Below are 21,144 nucleotides of genomic sequence, written 5' to 3' on the forward strand. Positions count from 1 at the left end.
TCTGTGGTTCATGGTGTCAGTTATGCTGAGCAAAAGCATAAAGTAACCACACTATTACAGCGTACAGCTACCCACGAACTAAGGCTGTTTAATTATAGCTGTCAGGGTGAGAAGACAGTGCGTCCACCCCTTCCTCCCCTACCCTCTAAAAGCTTCTGCAGCACAAAAACCTTTCCCCAACTGACTGCTCCCTTCTTGGGGAAAATAAGCAGCTGTCTGCACCAGTGGATCCCAGTCAGCTAAATGTGTTTGTATCTGATGAAACCGGTGCAGATTAACCTTGTTTGTCTGTGCTGCCTTCAAATAAGGCCCAAGAGGAACGCAGAGTACAGATGCACACCGTAACTGTGGACACTCTGCTGGGTCCAGCCGGGCTTAATGCTTTTGTTTTAGCAAGCCACATCCCTGTGCAATATCATAGAATCACAGAATGGTTTGGGTTGGAAGGGACCTTCAAAGGCCACCCAGTCCAACCCCCCTGCCAGGAGCAGGGACATCTCCAACCAGATCAGGTTGCTCAGAGCCTCATCCAGCCTGGCCTTGAACATTTCCAGGGATGGGGCATCCACCGCCTCTCTGGGCAACCTGGGCCAGTGCTCCACCACCCTCAGTGTAAAAATATATCCACATAACATGGCAGCATGCTCGTGCTGAAGATTCTGCATTTCTATATGTGCATATATATATGGTGTACACTGGTCTATTGTATAAAAATCACCGATGAAGCAGTGGAGATGCCACATCTCAGCTATTATTTCTCCAAGTATCACGAAAGCCCTGTACGAAATACACAGAGGGGTGAGAACCCATTAACAGGCTATAATTAAAATCATTACTAGCCGAAGCAATAAGCACAATTTTTGCTCGCAGCATCTCTGTTCGCGTTTGCCGCTTCTACCAGCTCCACTTTGATTACAGATTACGCCTTTCTCACAGCAGCAAATTTGGCAGCAAGCTGCTGACACGGTATTGATAGCGACCCTCCTTAACACACAGGCTTATTAGCACTTCTGTTGCTGCACTGCACACCATACGTATGTACATCAAATACACCGTGTCAAGCATAATAAGCAAACAGTTACCTTACAACTAACAGTATTACAAATGCATTTAACTCATCATTGAATATATGCTCTGGTAATTAAATGCCATTAAGGTTTTTAAGCATTATCCTAAAGAAACACAACACTTGAAATGAAGATACCATTCAGACTACGCCTGACATTTGCCATTAAATGTTATTTATAGTATATAGCTTGAATCTGAGCACCACCAGCCGCAGTATTTATCACTTCCATTAAAACAGGCAGCACACAGCGGTGGGACTATTTGAAGACATCATAGAATCACAGAATGGTTTGGGAGAGAGTGTTAAAGCCCACCCAGTCCAAGCCCCCTGCCAGGAGCAGGGACATCTCCAACCAGACCAGGTTGCTCAGAGCCCCGGCCAACCTGGCCTGGGATGTTTCCAGGGATGGGGCATCCACCACCTCGCTAGGCAACCCAGGCCAGTGTTCTGCCACCTTTATTGTAAAAAAAAGTTTTCCTAATATCCAATCTAAATCTACCTCCCTCTATTTTGAAACCATTACGCCTCGTCCCATCACAGCAGGCCCTATTGAAGAGTCTCTCCCCACCTTTCCTGCAGCCCCCTTTAGGCACTGGAAGGCCGCTCTAAGGTCTCCCCAGAGCCTCCTCTTCTCCAGGCTGAACAGCCCCAGGTCTCTCAGCCTGGCCTCACAGCAGAGGTGCCCCAGCCCTCTGATCATCTTCATGGCCTCTGGACCCTCTCCAACTGGTCCATGTCCTTCTTACGTTGGGGGCTCCAGAGCTGGACACAGTGCTGCAGGTGGGTCTCATGGGAGCGGAACAGAAGGGCAAAATCCCCTCCCTCAAGCTGCTGGCAAGGTATCATATACAGTTTAAAGAGATTTCTCACCTTTTAAATATCAAGAGGTCACATTTTCTTTAACATCTCACTAAGGGGTTTACCTTTTAACAAAGAGATGCCAAGAGCTGAAAGAATAAAACAAGCAGGAGATAGTTTGCTCTGCAAACCCAGCACAGAGTTCAAACAGTCATATCGCTGTTAGAATATCGCCTGATAGTCAGGGGAATTTTATGACAGGAAAAATGAAAGCACCTCTGTAAACTGGCCTGCTCTGCTAACAAGCAGGTTTAAAAAAAAAAAAAAAAAAAAAAAGAAAAAAAGAAAAGAAAAGACTGATCAGTCAGATCCTGTGACTCGGCTATTTCACCACATCACCAAATGCTCCTCCTATGAGGAAACAAAGTGTATTTGGAAAACAAATTCCTGGAACGTAAATGTTTCCTTGTCCAGCTTCTCAGCCCATGTAAGCATTTGCTTATGAAATGGTCAGTCACTTAAACATTTACATCCTCTAAGAAACTGCACCTAACACCGTGTTACAGAAAAAGCCAACATTTTAAACCAGAAGAGTTTCTCCTATTTTCTCCATATTTCAAATTTCCAATACAGATTGCTGCTGTCTGCCACAATATCAATAGCTAGAATTAGCAACACTAGACTTCATATTTTTTCTTTGTATTTATATGTAAATCCGTACTAAATAAGTATACCCCAAACCAGGTCCACAGGCTGCAATTTAATCTGGACCTGGAGATTGGAAAGATGGCCTCCATTCATCTGGAACCAGCTAGATATGGAAAATGCTAAAATCAGAAATAACTACACTGGAGAAAAAAAAAATGGGTGCATTTACCTGGTATTAAAGAAAAAAAAAAAACAAACACTCAAAGGAAAAGTTGGGAGGAAGGTACAAAGGACAAAACCTTTTCTCAGGTGCTGAAACTCACGCATGAACATGCAGACAACAAAGACGAAGCACAGGAAAAGGAGTTCTGAAATAAAGGTGTCTGCCTTTCAAACATACAGGACACACATCAGGGACACCATCTGCACTCCCATTTGAATTACGATTAAAGCGAATACAGACAGCCACGCTAATACACAATTCTGAGGCTAAGCATTTGCCTTGGGCAATATTCCTCACAGCACTACAACTTGAACAAATGAAGGCACTAATAGCTCCCGTTTTAAAAAGTAAAGGTGTTATTTCAGTCAGAGACCCAGAACTAGAATGCTTTGAGACCAACTAGTAGTTCCATAAGCCATTCAACCCTCCTGTAGAACTCAAATTAATGACTTTATTACTAGAGGCAGTGGATGGAACCCCCCTTTGCCAAATTGAAATGCTTGACTCAGAAATCATCATGTAATCTTATTGAAAGTTTATACTTTCCCATTAGCCTGGGCACAAGGATTTATACAAAGCGTTATCATCATAGTTTGGTTTTGTTTTGTTTTTTTTTTTAACAGACTTATTGAAAGCAACAGGATACCTGATGAAGAGTTCTGTGTGCAACCATTACCTATAATTGCAGAACCTGTCAGAGTACCTTACAAAAAAGAAAAAAAAAATAATTCATAAACCATATCAAAACACTCTAACCAAGTGTGACTAAAACTTATTCAGGAAATTTGCATAAAATCTTATTTGACTGTTTTAGAGATAGCTCATTATTTAGATTAGTTTCCTTTAACCAAATACAATCTTCTCAGCATGACTTAAAATTGTTTTTTAAAATCACCATGAGCTCAGCTCTTCCAACTGCTTACCAGGACTCTCACTTGGGGGTGGCAGGGGGAAGAGTTAAAGATTATGTAATAAAACCAGGCGCTCTCCCTCCCCGACGCATACGTTCCAGGGAGGAGCCTACCTAAATCAGCACTGAAGGAAGTATCTGAGAAGCTTGTGGAATTGTCTCGATCTCTGGCCACACCATTTCTCCGATTTCTCCTTGTCACAAGCTCAGGCATTTGGCTGCACGGATTGGCACAGGGAACACAACACGCGCTCTAACACTTCCAGGCTGAAAGGGATCTCCTGTACTACTTGGAACTGGGAATTAAAAGAGTCCTAGCTCACTGGGAGCCTGACTCTGTAATGCATGGAGCCACCCCAGTATTTATTACCTTAGAAAAGTGACAGAAAATATTCATGCACTGGCACAAGCAACACTGACAAATTCACTTTCCAACACTTAAACTAATGTAATGTAAGCCATAGCATTTGTCCTACAAGTGCTTTCCCTTTCCAATGAGTAATAAGTCTTTAATATAATGCAATATTAGCTCTAATTTAAATACTTACTGCACAGTCAGTGTATTTCAAACGCAGGCATGCTCCCGAGACGCTCCCAGCTGTTTATTCTCCCAGCCCAGTATCTTTACAGACAACTAGCACCCTTGGTTTAACCACCTCTCCGCATGAAACACCAGCTGAAGCTACTGCACTAGCCCTCTCCAGCACCCAGAACAGTCCACGTGTGCGGAACGGAGCCCGTCCGACGGACACGGCCTTCCTAACCGGGAGTGAAGACTACACAGTGCACAGAATTACAGGCAGGAGCAGGTGACACCGGAAGACTGCAGAGAGCATCGTGACAGCCGCAGATCCCAGATGAAAGATTGATGCTGTTTTACCACAGTTCATGGAATCTTGCACTTCAAAGTGTGAAGTTTTTGGCTTACAGGCCCAAACTACTTCAAAACTCCAACATTTTATATTGAAAGAATGTTCTGAGGGCTCAGAAAAGCGCATAGAAACATCCAAAAATCAGTACCCAGTTTTCAGATCTTTTCCCACAAATCTGCCTCAGTTAACACAGGAAAGCACTCGATCACAGTCCATACTGGCAATGATACGATGATAATCTTTGATCATGAGCACGGCACAGAGAGCAGAAATTCCTCGCTTTACAAACAATTTTGTAATACGTGAAACACTGCAACACAGGAAAACCAGAAAACTAACACCAAATAATAGCTCCCTTTTCTGAAAACGCATTTCTCAAGCTTTTCAGCCACAGACATTCTGAAAAGCAAGACACCACCTTTCTGCAGACTGGTTGGCACACATTGTGTGACAGTAGATATTATACCCCTTCTGCCTGGCTGGGGGCTAAGGTTCAGACATACCAAAGCATCCAATTGACCTTTTTTCCCTTTTTTTTTTTTTTAACATGAAGACTGTGAAAGCCCATACTGAAGCTGGTCCTTGTTAGCAGGCCCATTTTCATCTCTTTAAACTCAAAGAGAACAATTCCCTTGAAAACTGTCACAGCGTTTTCGCAATCCATGAAGAAGCTCAACAGCCTTAGGTCACTAATCACAACTACAGTAGATACAAAGAATAAATTATGGCTTTCTATTTCACAGTAGTGAATCATGTATATTCTTTTATCTTAATTACTTCATTCTTTCCATAAATCGAATATTCCAGAGATGTCTGTAGCCAGTAGGGTGTAAACAGCTGCAACTCCTTTCTCTAACATTCCTACCATTAATGTTCTATCTCCTTTCCTTCTGCAAGGTTATGTGTAAACCTCATCCTACCCATTCCCTCCCATTTTCTTCTTCTCTATACACCGAACATACAGATGCTACATTTACTCCTCTTTCTACTGCCCAGTTACTTGTAAACAAATTGGGAAAGCTGTCAAGTGGCCGTAACTCTGATCAAGAGCCTTCTCCATACACGAAAGCACTGTTGCGTAGATGAAGTTGCATATATCTTACTCTGCAGCTACTCTAGCCTTTCTTAGACACTTAACACAGTTTGTGAAGATGCACATTACACCAGGTCATAAACGTGGGACACAGACTTCCCAGGATGTTCATTCACCGTAAAGCATTAGTTAGCTTTCCCAGCAAAATTAGGATATGAAGCATAAAAGCGCGTTGGCAGTGTTAGGCCATTTGAAATAAAGCCCCTCCGAACCAGACATCCACTGGAATTCTCCAACTGCAAACCACAGCAGAAGGAATGAACCTTTTCTCCCCACAGCGATCAGTATGAGACGTGGCCAGCAACAGCACCTTTAAAATCCAGTGCTGTAAGGAACTAAATTCATTATTTGACCTGCCAAAACCCTCACACTGACTGTGACTAGTAATGAACCCACCTCAGGGAGGTCTCCGCTCTAAAAGAAAACACACAGCTTTGCTCAAATGCTGAGCTATGAAATCCGGATGAGCAAGATCTAAAAGTTCAACAACCCTAATGATATGTCTGATATGAGGCAAAAGGAATTTGGAAACAGAACAGCCTTCTTAACAGCTTGTGAAATCTTATTTACAATATCCTAGACTAGAGTCTGCTGTGTTGTCATACAAGCTGAATCCAACACTTGCCCCAAAGATCCTACATGCATCCTAAAACTGAGCCATTCCCTCTACCCAGGGTTTTACAGCAAAACTGCAACTGGCTTAAAACTCCAGCAGCGTCCAAAGAGCTGCTTCACATTAGGCTTAGTTTAGGATGCCTCTTTGACCTCTCTCACTCTTTAGGTATTTCTAAGATGTTTACAGACCTAAAGAAGGAAGGAGGGGAAGAAAAAAAAAAAAAAAAAACACCGAAAAAAACCAACCTGAGCACAGCCATGAAGATTCACTTACCTAGACAACCGCAAAAATACATTAAGAAAATCATGAAAGCATACTGATAACCAGAAGCAATACACACATCTCTACAATTGTGCTGTTTCAGTTTTATACATAAAAAGCAAATTAGTCAAATGATTGATTTGACAGCAGAGGGTATCTGGAAACGTAACCATCCCTCCAGCTTTGCTACCTGGCTCCGACGAGAGTGAGACTCTTTTAAAGCAGGATGCTAAAAACACACCGTCCCCTGAGGAACGAAGTACCTGACACACCAGGCAGTGAACACACAATTCCTGTTACTGCTCATAAAATGCAAACAATGCATGGAATTTTGCTTCAGCAAACTAAGCTGTCAAATAGGTTAGTCACGGGGGGTTTCTCTGCACCTCCTCTTCGTTGTTAGGAAATGGGAAAAAGAGGTATTGCCTCTTGTGATTCTTCATCGCACGTTGCTCAGGCCAATAGATCATTTCATACAGCTCATCTTCAACTGAATTTTATATCTGACGGTCACAATTTGTTACTAAAATGGCAATTGCTGAAAAATACTTATTTTCATAGCATCACTCTCAGAACTTTTACTGTCAGAAGTTTATTTTTGAGAAGGGTCCTTATATTTGGATAGACGTCTGCTTTATATTTTATCCCATAATTACAACCGGTATCTTGGTATTTTAAAAAGGATGTTTTATAAATAAAAGGGAGAGGCAGTTTGTTGTTTTAACCAGCATTCCTTACATGAGATATATTACCAGTACATACAGGTGGAAGGAACAAGAATTGCTTTACAGAACACCACCACTTGTACATTTTCCCAAATGAAAAAGAGTTCAAATAAAGTTTAAGATTTGCTTAGCATAGATTTCTTTGTTTTAATAACTCTGCATTGCTTTTAACCTTAAAATGTGCCACAAAACCAAAAGAAATAAGACTAAAAATACCACAGAAGTTCTGCTTAGAAAGCAGAGCAGGATACTTATGCACTACTAATTTAATTAAAGAGTTATTTTCCCTTCAAATATCCTCTAATGGCCCAAAACGAACTCAGGCTGATTTAAAAATCAATCACTTTAATCAAAACTACAAGTTCAGATTCTCCATGGATTAGTGTTCGGTGAGTACAGACTCAAGAACGCGCATCCATCACATCCCAAGCGCCAGGTCCCAAGCAGGGAGAAGAACCGGTTCTCTCATTTACCCAAAACGTCTCAGGCCCACGCAGAGAGGCGGCCAGCCAGCCCCCAGCCCCGTTTACGCTCTCGAAAGAGGCCCCAGGTAGCACACAGAGCTCACGCCTGCCTGCTGCAGAGAAGAAAAAAAGAATCTGCAGAAGACCTGAAGCTCTATCAGGCAGTCACAAGGTGGAGCTGACTTGGAGCATTTCCTCAAGTGGCTTCTTCCGTGTCTGTATAGAAAAAGGGAGATGCATCGCCTGTCCTGCCACTCAAACAGAACACAGAGCAGCTACACCATTTTCCCTTCCACACGCCAGCGTTTTGTACCGGTCGCCAGCAGCCTGCTCGGACAGACACCTTTCCAAGTATTTCTTAATCCACACGAAATCAACACCTTTTGACATCGTGTGGTGTACCAACCTCAGATTTACCAAGACAGAGCAAATAATCACTTGCCTTCAAGAACATACTGAAAACGTAAGGAAATCCTAAGTCCTGAAATCTTAAGGAAATCAGGTAAAACACGAAGAAAGAGCACAATCAACTCAGTATGGAGTCAGGAAGGAAGAACAGAGACTTCTGATGACACTCACATCTCCACACAGATTCAGACGCAGAGATTTCTCTACCAACACTTGCCACCTCCTGCCTTCAACCACGCACTGCTATTCTGCAGCACTTAGGACAAAAACCTTTATTTCAGCAGTCTCAGCCACGTTTTCCGTAACTGAACTCCACTACAACTCAATTATACTTTCTCCAACGCAGCTGGAAAATACAAGATGTCTATTTTACACCTTACAGATGATTATTTTCTCCGCATGTTCTATTTTTAAGCATCCAGGTAGGACTTAGAAGCCTAGCAAGATGCTTGTGGATCTGAGCTGCCCTTAACCATCCCTGCAGCGCAGCTACGACAGCCTCACAGCTACGGTAACACAGGTATCACTTCGGGTAGCTGACGGTGTGATGTTTCTTCTGTCCTACACCTCCACACGCTACACTGAGCATCTTATTATCGCAAAAGCGTTACCACTGCCTCGAAGAGCAATCCGAAGCACATCAGTGAGGTTGTCCTTTCCCAGCAAAAGGCAAGTAAGGAAACGGTGAGGGATGAGGGACACACTGAAGTTTAGTGACCACGGTGACATTTCACATTCCTTAAGGAAAACCATTCTGAAAGCAGGAAAACAAATTTCTTTAATGAATTCTCTTCCCCAGCTTATAAAGCATAACAACGTATCTTTGGAGATTTAGGACAGCCACAAGAAATCTGACAGTGCTCAAGTACCCCCAAATGACCAGAGAGAAAATTTCAACTTCAATAATCCTAAAGGTCAGAAGCATGATTAAACATGACAGATGCCCTCACTATCCCACACTAGAGGACATGGCTAAATTTATTCTAACTCCATTTGCTCTTGCTACATGTAAAGCAGCTAATGTACCATTTAATACAGGTTTTTTTTTCCCTAAAAGCTAAAAATAATTTTTTCTTCCTATTTTCAACTGATTTATTTAGCAGCCAATTATCTCAACACCAGGTGTAGTTGGTTTGCTTTGGGTAAGCAGTCTGAAGATTACACTATCATGACAAAGGGGCTAAAAACCCTAAAAATACGGGCAAGTCAATTATACAAATATAAAATTATAGATAATAAATTCCATTATTCCTGTATCTACAATTAAGCCGCTGCTATGCCACATGTTCTCATGTACAAATTACGTCCCTCTCGATAACACAGTACAGGAAAAGCAATTCCCATTATACTCCACAACTGTGAGCGGTATATTCTTGTTTTTCCCTGTTCACTCACTGGTTCTGTCCATAGCTCACAGCCAGATGTAGGGGTGGGTGTGTCGTTCACAGCATTTGTACCAATTGTGATTCCTGCTTTCATATTTATAAAATTAGGAATAATAACACAACAGCAATTCTGCATTCAGAAAGAGCCTCGGATTTCACATTCAGTCCTATTTTTGTCCCCTTGCAATTCTTAGAATTCCCTTTTCTGTTTTATACAGAACTTGGCTCTCCAAGTAAAACAGCTTCACAGTGAACGGGAGCAATTTTCTGATTTAAAACAAGCTGACAAGCACCATCAGCTCGGATTAGGGCGCTGCCCGCCATGTTCTCTCTCAGAGCGCGTACATGACGTGGTGCACACGCAGCCCAGCATCTCGCCACCGGCAGCGGCGCAGGATGTTCCCACAGCTCCGCTCTTGCAGGAGTGCTCCAGCAGCTGCTCGCTGGGGCCAGCGACCCAGCTCTCCGAGCTTTTGCTGGGGGTGAATCCTCAGGAGCCTCCAGACAGGCTTTCATTTTCCACGTGGCACGAAGCCAGCGATGCAAATTCCGACTGCTGGCCTTCTGAATGCCCAGTGGTGCAAAAACAAACAGGGTAATCAGATGAAAAAGAACTGTAGATTATTCTGGGGTTTGGTTGTGGTTTGTTTTGTTTTTTTTTTTTTTCAGATGTAGCCCATAAGTTGCAAGGTCTGGATTTCAGTGGTAAAGATCTAGGCCGTACGGACAGGAATTGGAGGAAGAGCTGAGTTGAGCCCTAAAATACGTACGTGTAAGTCCCAGCTTCCAGCTGTTTAATCCTTACTCTTAACAAAGCTACCATCTGTTTTAAATCCCCAAATACGAATAGTCTCTCCCTTTCCAAAAGATAATGATACAATTGTGACATATTGTCACTCTGTATAAATTAAATGAGTTGCGTTGGTGCACTACATTATCAAAGCTACTCAGAAGAACAAAACCAAAACCCCCACTTTCCACTTGACAAAATAACGATACCGAAGAAACTACAGATCTCTGCCAGCATCAGCCAGGTCTAAATAGGTCTTCACGCAGCCCTGTGCGCTTTGGGAATGCAAGATAAGCTGGTTTACCTACTTCAGAACGGATGGTTTCTGCTCTGCGTTCAGAAGGTACACAGCAAAATGAAAAGAATGCTGCTAGATTTCTCAACCAAGTTCAGTAAAACTCCAATACCCATAAATCCACAGAGCAGCCTCACACCTCTTTCTTCAATTCTGAATTCTCATCTGAAAGACTTTTCAAATTCTTGGCTAATTCATCACACTGAAAGCAAGCAAATCAACTTAGCGCTTGAAGAACAGCCTGTTACTACAAAAATATTTTTTTCTGTTACATGTACGTGACAGGACCTAACCCTACTGTACCACAGCTTAGTATCTGTGTGAGAACTCAAAGTGTCATCTGGGCAAAAGCAAACAAAAAAAAAACCTATAGAGAAGCCCTGCAAAAAGAAAGGGAGCTATCAAAATAGATTCATATGCATCCGGAATGATTTTAATACAAAATGCCCAGCAAATCTCCCTGCGCTGCTGACAAATCGCCAGCAGAGGTAAATCCCAGATAATGAAACATTGTGAGAAAGGCTCTATTTAATAATTTAGCCCCTGTCAAGGAGTTGGTATTGATTCTTGTTTTCAGCACAGGGAGAGAATGTTATCTTCAGCCTTACGGCTCAATGACAGCATCAGTGAATTTAATCACTCTGCAGCTCCTGCCATGCAATCCTTAAACTGTCACCTCCGATTCTTCATCATTCCTCGCTACCTCTTTCAAAGCCCCCGTACCCACATTTTCATACTAATCTCCCACCCCACACATGCCCCACTTTAATCACAGCAGCCTTTCCATCTGCTTCACATTAGACATAAAAGCCTATCTCATTTGCAGACTAAATTTTTTATTTTAAATAATTCAGCGCTCCTTCAAACGCCTCATTCCTCTCTATTAGCAAGGCTGCTCCGTACCTCACCAGCAAACTCAGCCGTGCCGAAGCAGGACTGAGCATCCATGGGACAGCGCTTCTAGCAAAGGCTTCGAGTAGCAAGAAAATCTTTCAGTCTTTTCTTCCTGTAGAAAGGGAGATGAATCTGGAGAAGCCAGAATCTATATTAATCAGTATTTTTTTCCACACCAGAAAGGAAAGGTCATGCTGTCTCATAACTGGCCAGGAAAAATTAGCCACAAATTAATTCAGCTGCAGTTCAGGAACAGAACATCAATTCGTCTACAAACAGAACGCGGCTTTTAAATACATAAATGCTTGTGGCTACAGAAACCTCACCCAGATATCTGCATTCAAAAACACTAGCTCCTGTGAAAGCGCAGAGGATAACAGATGTAATTTTAACATGCTTGCTAAAATGCAAGGCCACATGCAGGAAGCACGCAAAGGAGAGAAAGCATACATTACATCATTTAGAAAAACAGATTTCTTTTAATTTTTCCTCTTTATTCTGAGTAAGATGCAATACTTTCCATTTTATAATCCTTTGGGTCACGGTGAAATGATCCCAGAAGCCCATCCAGACAAGGTCATCATACACAGATTTTCTATTACAGGGCACTAGCGGCATTTCACAACTGTCTTTTTATGCACTTCTGCCTTTCCATCCAGACTATAAATTGTTACAAGGCCCTGGGGCAATCCAGCTGTATGCTCAATTCAAATCAGGCTTCAAGGAGAAAGCACCACAGTCAAGATGCTCCAATCAAGTAAACACACAGGCACAAAGGGCAACTGCAGCACAATTAATAACATTTTCTTTTATACGGCAAATCCACCCATTTTCCATTTCGAAGTTTCTCTCTCATGCTCAGATTCAAAGTGCAGCCCATTAGCATTTTAAATGTGACACGAAATCAAGTCAAAATATGATCAATCAGAAGAACGCTGCCGAAATCCATTTGCTGGTGGGTTCTGTCTCTCTGGAAAAAGAAAACCTTAAAAGGGAAATCTGGCCTTATTTCTCAAACACTGGAAATCCATACCACGAAAGGTTTAAATGACAGGATTAGAGCGTAGATTTGCAAGATCTGTTCTATCTGTACGAATTAGCCTGTGTGATGGCCAGAGATACCCTGTTGTAACCAGCAGCGACGGGTTTCTCTGGGCTGTCAGTTACCACCCCTCGGTTTTGTTGCTGCTGTTCTTGGTTACTTCACTTCTCACTTCACCTCTACTTGTTACTGCAGAGGAAAAGCGTATCAACTTCTTGGACAATACTTCCACTGTCTCTTTCGTTGTAGATGCATCTTTTTTTCCCCTTTTAAGTTGGAACTGCCTTGGTTTCAGTCAATTAATCAGAACTTTATATCCAATACACTCCGAAGTGTAATGCTCTGTGACCAGCTGTTTTCTCATCACTGTGATCTTCCTTGGGATGGAAGTTACAACTTAGTTAAGTTCTGCATTGTGTCTTGTTTCTTTCTCCCAAAACACTAATATTCAACAACCGATTTTACTACTGATCTCTGCATACAGATAAATGTATTTCCAATATTCATGGCTCTTTACTACTTTTAATATTTACGTTGAGAGGAGTAACCAAAGCCGGATACGCATGGTTTTAGATGCACTATACAATTAACATATTCACATTAGAAATAAAGTTACTACAGTTGTGTCACATATTTAAGCCAAGAGTTGGTTATTTAAGGGGAGAAGAAGAGTTTTACCAGGATAGAACAATCTTGTAGCCAACACAGCAGGCTGGTTTTGCTCACAGTCCACTAAAACAGCTGCTACTAGCTCCTGAGAAAGCAGGTCGCACCGCTCGGCAGATCAAGAGCTTGGTACGATGTGTCCTGTCTGTGCTCCTCTGCAGAGATAGAAATGTTTGCTTAAATTCTGTTGACCTGTAAAGAATTCTCTTGTTGGATTTCTCACTCACATCATGTCACAGAGCTCTCCCTAAAGCCGGTTTAGTTTACCTAACTGGAGGGGTGTGCGTGTGTATCTGTGTTAGGAAATGGTTACTGAAACACAGCGCCACGGCCAAGTTCACGTTACTGTGAACGCATCTTCACGAAGGACAACGCTTGGCCAGTAAGGGATAGCGCCTGTCCACAACAGCAGGCGTTCAGCAGAAAGCCGCTCAGGAAGAGCTGGCAGCAGGGTGATCCTTGGCTTCATACAGCACAGGTTTCCATACCTAAAAATTATATCCTTGAGGATTTTCTAAGACACCTCGCCATGCCTCTCTGGAAGGCCCATCGAGCAGCTGTTAGCCAGCGCTACCTACTGCCTTGCTCCCCAGCCTGCAGCACTGCAAGATGCTTCCTTCCAGTTCGGTGGGGTCCTGGGCAAAAGAGCATCAAAAGCCACCTCAGTGACCAGCATGCATGCATAGTAACTGAACTTCAGCATATAAATTGCATTTTCTCATATGCCTCAGTCACATTTTCACCATCTGGAAGTAATCACAATCGACATTTTAATTAAGATAAGAGAATGGACTGAATTTTAGGACTTGTTAACCATTAACAAAGAGCTGAAGAGAAATTTCACTGTTTATAATACACTGATTGTGATGTAAAGAATCTGTCAAGATTCAAAGTACAACAGAAAACCACAAAATACTACTATTTCATTAAAAACTGTAGCTATGAAGCTATATACTCAGTCTGATGAGAATCAAAATCTGTTTCTTCAAAGAGCCTGATCCAAAAAAAGAAATTCAGTGAGAACTTCAATTTTCAAAACACAGCCTTCTTCAATTACAAAAAAAAAAAAAAGACTTGTTTTGAGGAGGGAGCTGGGTGGAATGAAGCAGCAAAAAGCACTGGTGTGTGAAAGAGCAACATGATTGCTGAGCAGATCCTCAGCTATTTCCTCAAGAAATTCCAAATACTATTATTCTTCCGCCAGAAACTCAGAACAAGGAGATCAAAGTGATTCTGACCAGGTTTGATTTATTCTTAGCAGAGCTTAGATTTCAATTCCGAGACAGCAATAACAGGATAAGTAACTGAAGTCAGGCTCGCTTCTGAAGGACTGCGTGCAGTAAGTGACATCTTACCACTTCTGGAAAATTAGCATTGGGGGGATGAAGCAACGTTAGATTCCCAGCTACTTATTTCAGAACTATTAAAGTTCAAAACTTTAGGTCTGCAGACAATTCGCCCCTCCTCACTGCCAACGAAAACGTGACTCAGTCGTCACTGCTCTGCTGTGTAAGCTTTGATCAACGAATTTGTAGCACCAGAAAATATTTAAGATACACTTTGTGAAGTCTGCAGATCTTTAAGATTTTTGATTCATGCAGAATTCAAGTGAACAAAAAATCTGCTTCCACACCTTTGTGATGAACAGCAAATCTGTATTTATGACAGCAGCATGCTGCCGTTCAGTCAACTGCATTGTTAGAAACGCAGTGGGACTATTGTGGAATTAAGTCAAAAGCACCAGACCGATGTACAGGAAGCATCTCTTGATGTAAGCAACCTTAATCTTTTCTCACAGAAAAAAAAAAAAAAAAAAATCAGAAAAACTTATGTGGGAAAGATAAACACACATACCTAAGCATTAACTGCTTCCATTTTATTGACTTGTCTGTGTCATTTAACCCCCAAGCTGTAACACCGTTCTACAACAAAAAATCAACAGTAAAATAACCCCAAATACTCTGCCAAACACCATTTTCCTTGTAGCTGTTCAACAGTCAAATTATGGCAAAGTAGTATTAAAGTCACATTATGTCCTCTTACAAGCTTCATCCACATATTCCAGCTTCCCATTTATATTTTGCTGTTTCTTATAAAAAATAAAATATTGATAAGGTAACTGACATTGTAAGATAAACAACACAGGCTTAAAATAAACAGGGAAAGAAGTGGTTCCCAAGGAACAAAGCAAGGTTAGAAAAGAGAGCACACAGTTCAAACTAAGTGAGAACTAATATTTGGTACCATCAATGAAAGGGAAAGAAGTGATAACCAACAAAAACTGGTAAGGTAATAAACCAAAACCAGATTTAAGCATTGCTTCACCACAGTTTGTTTCTAATCAAAGTCCTTAAGGATAATCTGGTCTTGAATCCTGAAAGAGGATAGTATTAATCCAGAGCAAAATGAATTAGCACTAACGAGAGGTTAAAAAAATTCCAGGTCACAAACAGCACAGTAGGGGGAAAAAAAAAAATCTAGTAAAAAAAACCAACCCACTTGTTGGTGGTTTTTGTTGTTGTTGTTGTTGTTCTTTTTAAAGTACAGCCAACTATCTCGCATCCTTCTGATAAGCTAAGGCAACTTCGGTTTTAAAATGTATTAAGCTCAATAATTCAGAACTGGTAAAGCGAACGAGGAAAGCACTTATGGCACATTACCCCCTTTGCATGACCCACCAGCCCATCATTTTCTCCAAGGGGAGGAAAAAGAAGTTGCACTTTTAACAGTCAACATTCACAAGTACAGCAAATATTTCCATATTTGAGACTATAAAGAAAACACATTTTCAAAGAACCTACTCCTCACAATGATCCGCAAAATTCCCAACAAAACCCAAACCATCACAAGTAACTAACAAAATAGTGTGAGAGCTACTGCAACATTATTGCTTATTTTTACATCCGCACCACACGTCTTTTTTGCTCTGGAGAACGTCTGCTCTAGCGTCATGTGATTTTTACCCAAGCAACTTGTCTCTGTAGGCAGCTGGAAAAATAAAATATCCTTTTCTAACTCAGACATTCACAGGAAACGCTTTCCACTCCCACCTTACAGTTCTTTTCCACTAATTCTTGCTGTTTCCCTTAAACAAAAATGGGTTAACTATCCGGGTTAATCTATCATGGCAGAAATCAAGCTTTCTAGTAAAAAAAAAAGTTTAACTTAGGTCTATAAATGAAAATGTACACATTCTTGGCACTTGCGAGTTCTGTTGTCATCAGTGGATGACACTCATACTAGACTTACACCTGAGTACTTCCACGGAGAAATTTAAATGACATTTAAATCATTGCTATCTTAATAAAAGCTAAATTAACAACGACAAAAGCCTACTAGTGAAGATATCTGGTATAATTAAAAAGTTGACCCAATGACACTGTTTGGAAATCTGCAGGCTTTTTTATCCAGCGCTGTTTCAGATCTGTGCATCTCTGGAATTCAACAGGTCTCCGCACAGAGGAAGCTTTGCCAAGTTGATCTGGTTTCGATTGGGCTACATTGCGTTTAGCAGCTATTTTTTTTGCCTTTAAAGAACAGTCAACGAAATTACTTTTATGCTAAATTCTGCTGACCGCTTGAAGATGGACAGACTTCCCACAGAACACCTTACAAACACCGCGGAGATGGTTTGCCACATGCCTACCAATTGCCAGGAAAACGATCACTGTGTCCACCAAAGTACCCGACAAGACACTGGTCATCAGTCCTAGCGAGCCTGTCACACAGACCCAACGCAAAGAGAACGTCTGTCAAAATTAACGCAATAACTAAAATTTACTATAGATTTTGCAAACCCCAGTTAGTGGCCACTATAGAAACTGCAGCAAAATTCTTGATTAGGTGAAGACAGAATCTATTTTAATATATTTAATAATATATTAAAAACAGAACTTCATTTACCAGTATAAGGAAGCACCTGATTCAATGGATAAATTAGACCATTACTGCACCTCTAACTCATTGAAAAACAGATAATAATTAAAATATCTGCATGTTTTCCCTGCTATCCCTTCCCTCATCCATACTGAAATCTTCCCAAACTTTTGAACCTGAAAGGCTCCTGCAACAGGCAGCTGGTGTTTGAAGCCAGCGCTCAGATCTCAGCATGCAGCCAGCAGCTGAAAGGTAGCAGTGAGCTTTCACTCGTTCCCAGCGCCTGCATACCATCCGTCTGCTTTTTTAGGCAAAGTTCAGACAGACAAAAATAACAGGAGAGATCCAAGACATTGTGCCTTAAAAATACTCACTGTTGCCTCACTCCTGAATCTCAACCCTTTGTCTGGGTCCAAAACAAGCACTGAGTTTCCTTGGATTCTAAAAATAATACCACACCAGAAAGGAATTGTGTCTATTTAGACGATTTTTTTCACATCCATTGTCATTTTGTGGTAAGGCAACATAACAAGAAGTGTATTTGTACTTGCTCTGGCATCTTCCACTGGAGAAAATACACAGACAAAACCTTCCTTAAAGACACACAGTTTTTTTTCCTTGCAGTACCCCTCATACCACACACCATCCTGGGCAATGAAACAAAGTTTACTGACTAGTTTCTTGAAAATTAATTCAGCAATGAAATGAGTCTCAGCTATGCAACAATTCTAAAACCAGAACACAACGCTGTAGCAAAACATCAGAAACTTAAGCTGCCACAAGCTACTGAAGCATCTTCCATTCAAATTTACTACAGCAGCACCAACACAGAACCTCCTCCCCCTATTTGCACAACCCCATTTTCAAGACAAGCAACTCTTAGGGCTTTTAAGCCATAAATAGCTTTTAAAGGAGGAGAAATTATTCCCGATTGCTTTATCGCTAATGATATTCTACATGTACACCATTACTGAGAAAAAGTGAAACTTTTTAGCTCCCCAACACACAGAAGTCACCGCTTGTGTTCACAGTTACTTACGGGGAAAAAGGAAATTCGGTAAGTGTTCATATTTAAGACTAACAGATCGCTTGATTCACCATCTCAAACCTTACCAGACTTCTTCGCGTCCGGTCGTCTGTCAAATGGAGAGAGTTTGAACACTAAACTTGAAGAAACTGCCAGATTTGATAGAAACAGTTTCTATTTCTGCAATAAACATAAAATCATATCTAATTATTATTTAAGATCGTACTGGAAAAAGTTAAACTTCAGTTTCCTTCAAGAGGGAAACTGAACGGTGCCTCGGCCCCGTTTACCCTGCAGGACAGCAGACGTGTATCAGCATTTGCTTTGACATTTTTAACCCCTCCTCTTTCTTTTTTAAATGTAAGCTTACATTCTTTGGTTTTGTCAGTAAAAAACCATCACCAGCAACTCCTATGCCTGAACGGCACCTAGAACAAAAGGTAGCACAGGGTAAGACTCTCGCACTCAGTCAAAAAGGTTTTTTTTATGACAACCAACATGATAATCAGTACTTAATTAGTAGGTGACATTTCAAAGCTGTTGACTTTAACATCCCTGCTTCACTTGACATATTTAGCTGAAGGTAAAACAAAACTCTTTTCCTGTTGATATCTCACACTAGAAGCGAAATCGAGTGTCCTTCCCACTGTACATCTTCCCTTCCCCCCAAAAGTAAAATCAAGAACGACAAACACGTTGACAATTCATTTTTGCTAGTTCTATCAGCATCAAGGGTTTTTTTTGTTTTGTCATTTTTACAAGTTCCTTTTATGTATGAAATCAGTACCAAAAAAAATTTCACAGAGAAATTAAAGAACTCAGAGCAGACAAAAGTAAACATAAAGCAATGACAATCTCCATGTGAAAAAATCAGCAAAATTGGCAGCAACCCTGATGTGATATCCTTCATATGTTGAAACTGCAAGAAGAGAAATCAGTCCAAAAAAATTTCAAGGTACTAAAATACACGCAGCACACTTCCCCCACAGTTTTGCGAACAGCTTTAATGTGTTGTACAAGACCAATGCTGAAAACAGAAGCTTCAGCTTTTGTTGTTCCTATCATGAGCAATTAATGCAGCTCAGCAGGAACTTACTGCCCGGAATGGGAACTATCGCATTGCGATTCCAGTCAGACACAAAAGCACCTGCTGTTGTGCAGCAGGGCAACTGGGGCTCAACACATTGCTGGGACCTGTTCACTAAAATCCAACAACTCCTTTAAAAAAAAAAAAAAAAAAAAAAAGACATCAACATCGAAGAAAGTCTTCACGTTCTCCCTCACTGTGGTCTTGTATAAGCTTTTAAGGAGTAAAGTGGAAGACTTGAGTAAGAATGTTTGGAAAAGGAAGATCTACTCCGATAGGAACAGACAGTGGGTGACCTACGTCTGTAGACTACGCATTGATAAGAAGGACAGCTTACTACACAATTAGAGCTTCCATAAACCAGCAACAGCAAGACGATCAGCAGTCACAGTTCCCAAATATCCTGCTTGCAGTCCCCAAAGCACCCCAAAATCCAGGACAAGCCTGGGTGCCCTTTGAGTCCAACAGGCAGCAGCTTCCAGCCCCGCACTGCCCAAGCAGCCAGTGGTGTTCCGTGCAGCTACAGCACACTGGGAAGGAACACATTTGACCTTTCAAGCCTACAAATTCAGATAAAAAGGGGCAAACCGCAACTTCAACCAATTTGTTCTTGCACAGGTCTCCGACTTGTCATTTTTAAACAATAAATTGCTAAAGCATTCTTAAATGTTATTTTATATTTTCCCAAATCCTATTGGTCCAGACTCTTGGCATCCTCAGCCTTCAGCTGAGACAAACAGACTACCACAAGCCAGCCCACGCGTTCCTATTTACACAGCTGTGCTATATAAAGCAGAGGTAAAGGCACAGCCAAATTTAACTTCCCAGGAAAACTTTAACTCACTTAGCCACAATTTCCCAAAAACACACAACTCAGTATCTCTGTCGATTACAAAACCTTATAATGGCCTAGACCACAACTTGAACTCTACACCCCACTTAACTGAGTCCATCCCAAGGATAGATCACTGTCTAAACAGCGAAACAGCTGCTGTTGCAGCAGTTAAAGATCTATTCAGAGGAGCAAGGAGCTACAGGAAGAGACCCAGACTAAGAAATGCTGCCATCTCACAGGAGAGTGGGGCAGGGAAAAGGAGATGTGAAAATTTTCCTTACCAGTTTGAAGTCTTGAATGCTGCAGATGAAATACGGGGTGTTCGGCCGGCGACTTTCAATATATACGCAATCTTTAAAAAAAACAAGATTTTAAAATAATTGATATTAACTTCTGTACCTCCAAGAAACAACATAAAAACAGGACAAATTAAGAAACAACTTAAGCTTAGACCATTTTATTTGCATAACCATTAAGCCACCATTTTATTTGCATAACATGTAATTTATTCCAAGTGTGATCTAAAAATAGAAACTAGATTCTTTGTGATGATAAATAAGGGAATTAACTGCATGAAAATTAACATTGATTTGAATAGACATTTTGTTAGAAAAACAAAAGGAAGTCACATAAGACCATTCTGAATTTAGTTAATAAAAGTGACCAGGTCACAACCTATGAACCAGATCAAAATAAGACAGGAAACTCATCAAACCTTTCGTGGTTAGCTTGCTATTAAGAACCTAACACTAACATGTTTTCTCTTCTAATTGAGAAGAAAACCAAGGCAACCAATCATAGATTAAATGTAGCAAACTAAATTAGATTTACCTCAGGGAAGGGACTGGGCTTTCTCAAATTACATCTAACGTGATAGAAACGGAGTAATTTTTTTTTGTTTGCTTTTGACAAGCAGGCTCTGTAAGGTTGCTGTAAAATAAAGTCTCTTGTATTAAAAACAGTCTTGGCAATAAAAGCTGTGCCTCAGAACAAGATGACAGCATGGATGGGAAGAAAATGCCTGATTAACGATAATGACCTTAGAAATCAGAAAATTCACACAGAGCTTGCTAGAAGGCAAAGATGCTACTCCCAAAGCCAAACAAATATTTAAAGGACAGTCATTGTGTTCTCCCTTTATATTCAGACAGATAACTGCT

At 41.1% G+C, this 21,144-nt stretch overlaps 1 protein-coding gene across 5 annotated transcripts in view; it reads right to left on the reverse strand.

The window, feature by feature from the left end:
* RERE (arginine-glutamic acid dipeptide repeats) overlaps positions 1 to 21,144 on the reverse strand; it is a 191,711-nt gene that overhangs the window by 128,586 nt on the left and 41,981 nt on the right. For all 5 annotated transcript variants that reach the window (XM_086764391.1, XM_086764388.1, XM_086764390.1 and 2 more), the window contains exon 3: positions 20,266 to 20,336. In XM_086764391.1, the coding sequence (XP_086620517.1) occupies positions 20,266 to 20,336 (71 nt within the window). The remainder of the gene's footprint in view (positions 1 to 20,265; positions 20,337 to 21,144) is intronic.

Source organism: Chlamydotis macqueenii, chromosome 21 (assembly GCF_036417535.1).
Source record: "Chlamydotis macqueenii isolate bChlMac1 chromosome 21, bChlMac1.mat, whole genome shotgun sequence".
In the NCBI taxonomy this organism is placed as follows: domain Eukaryota; kingdom Metazoa; phylum Chordata; class Aves; order Otidiformes; family Otididae; genus Chlamydotis; species Chlamydotis macqueenii.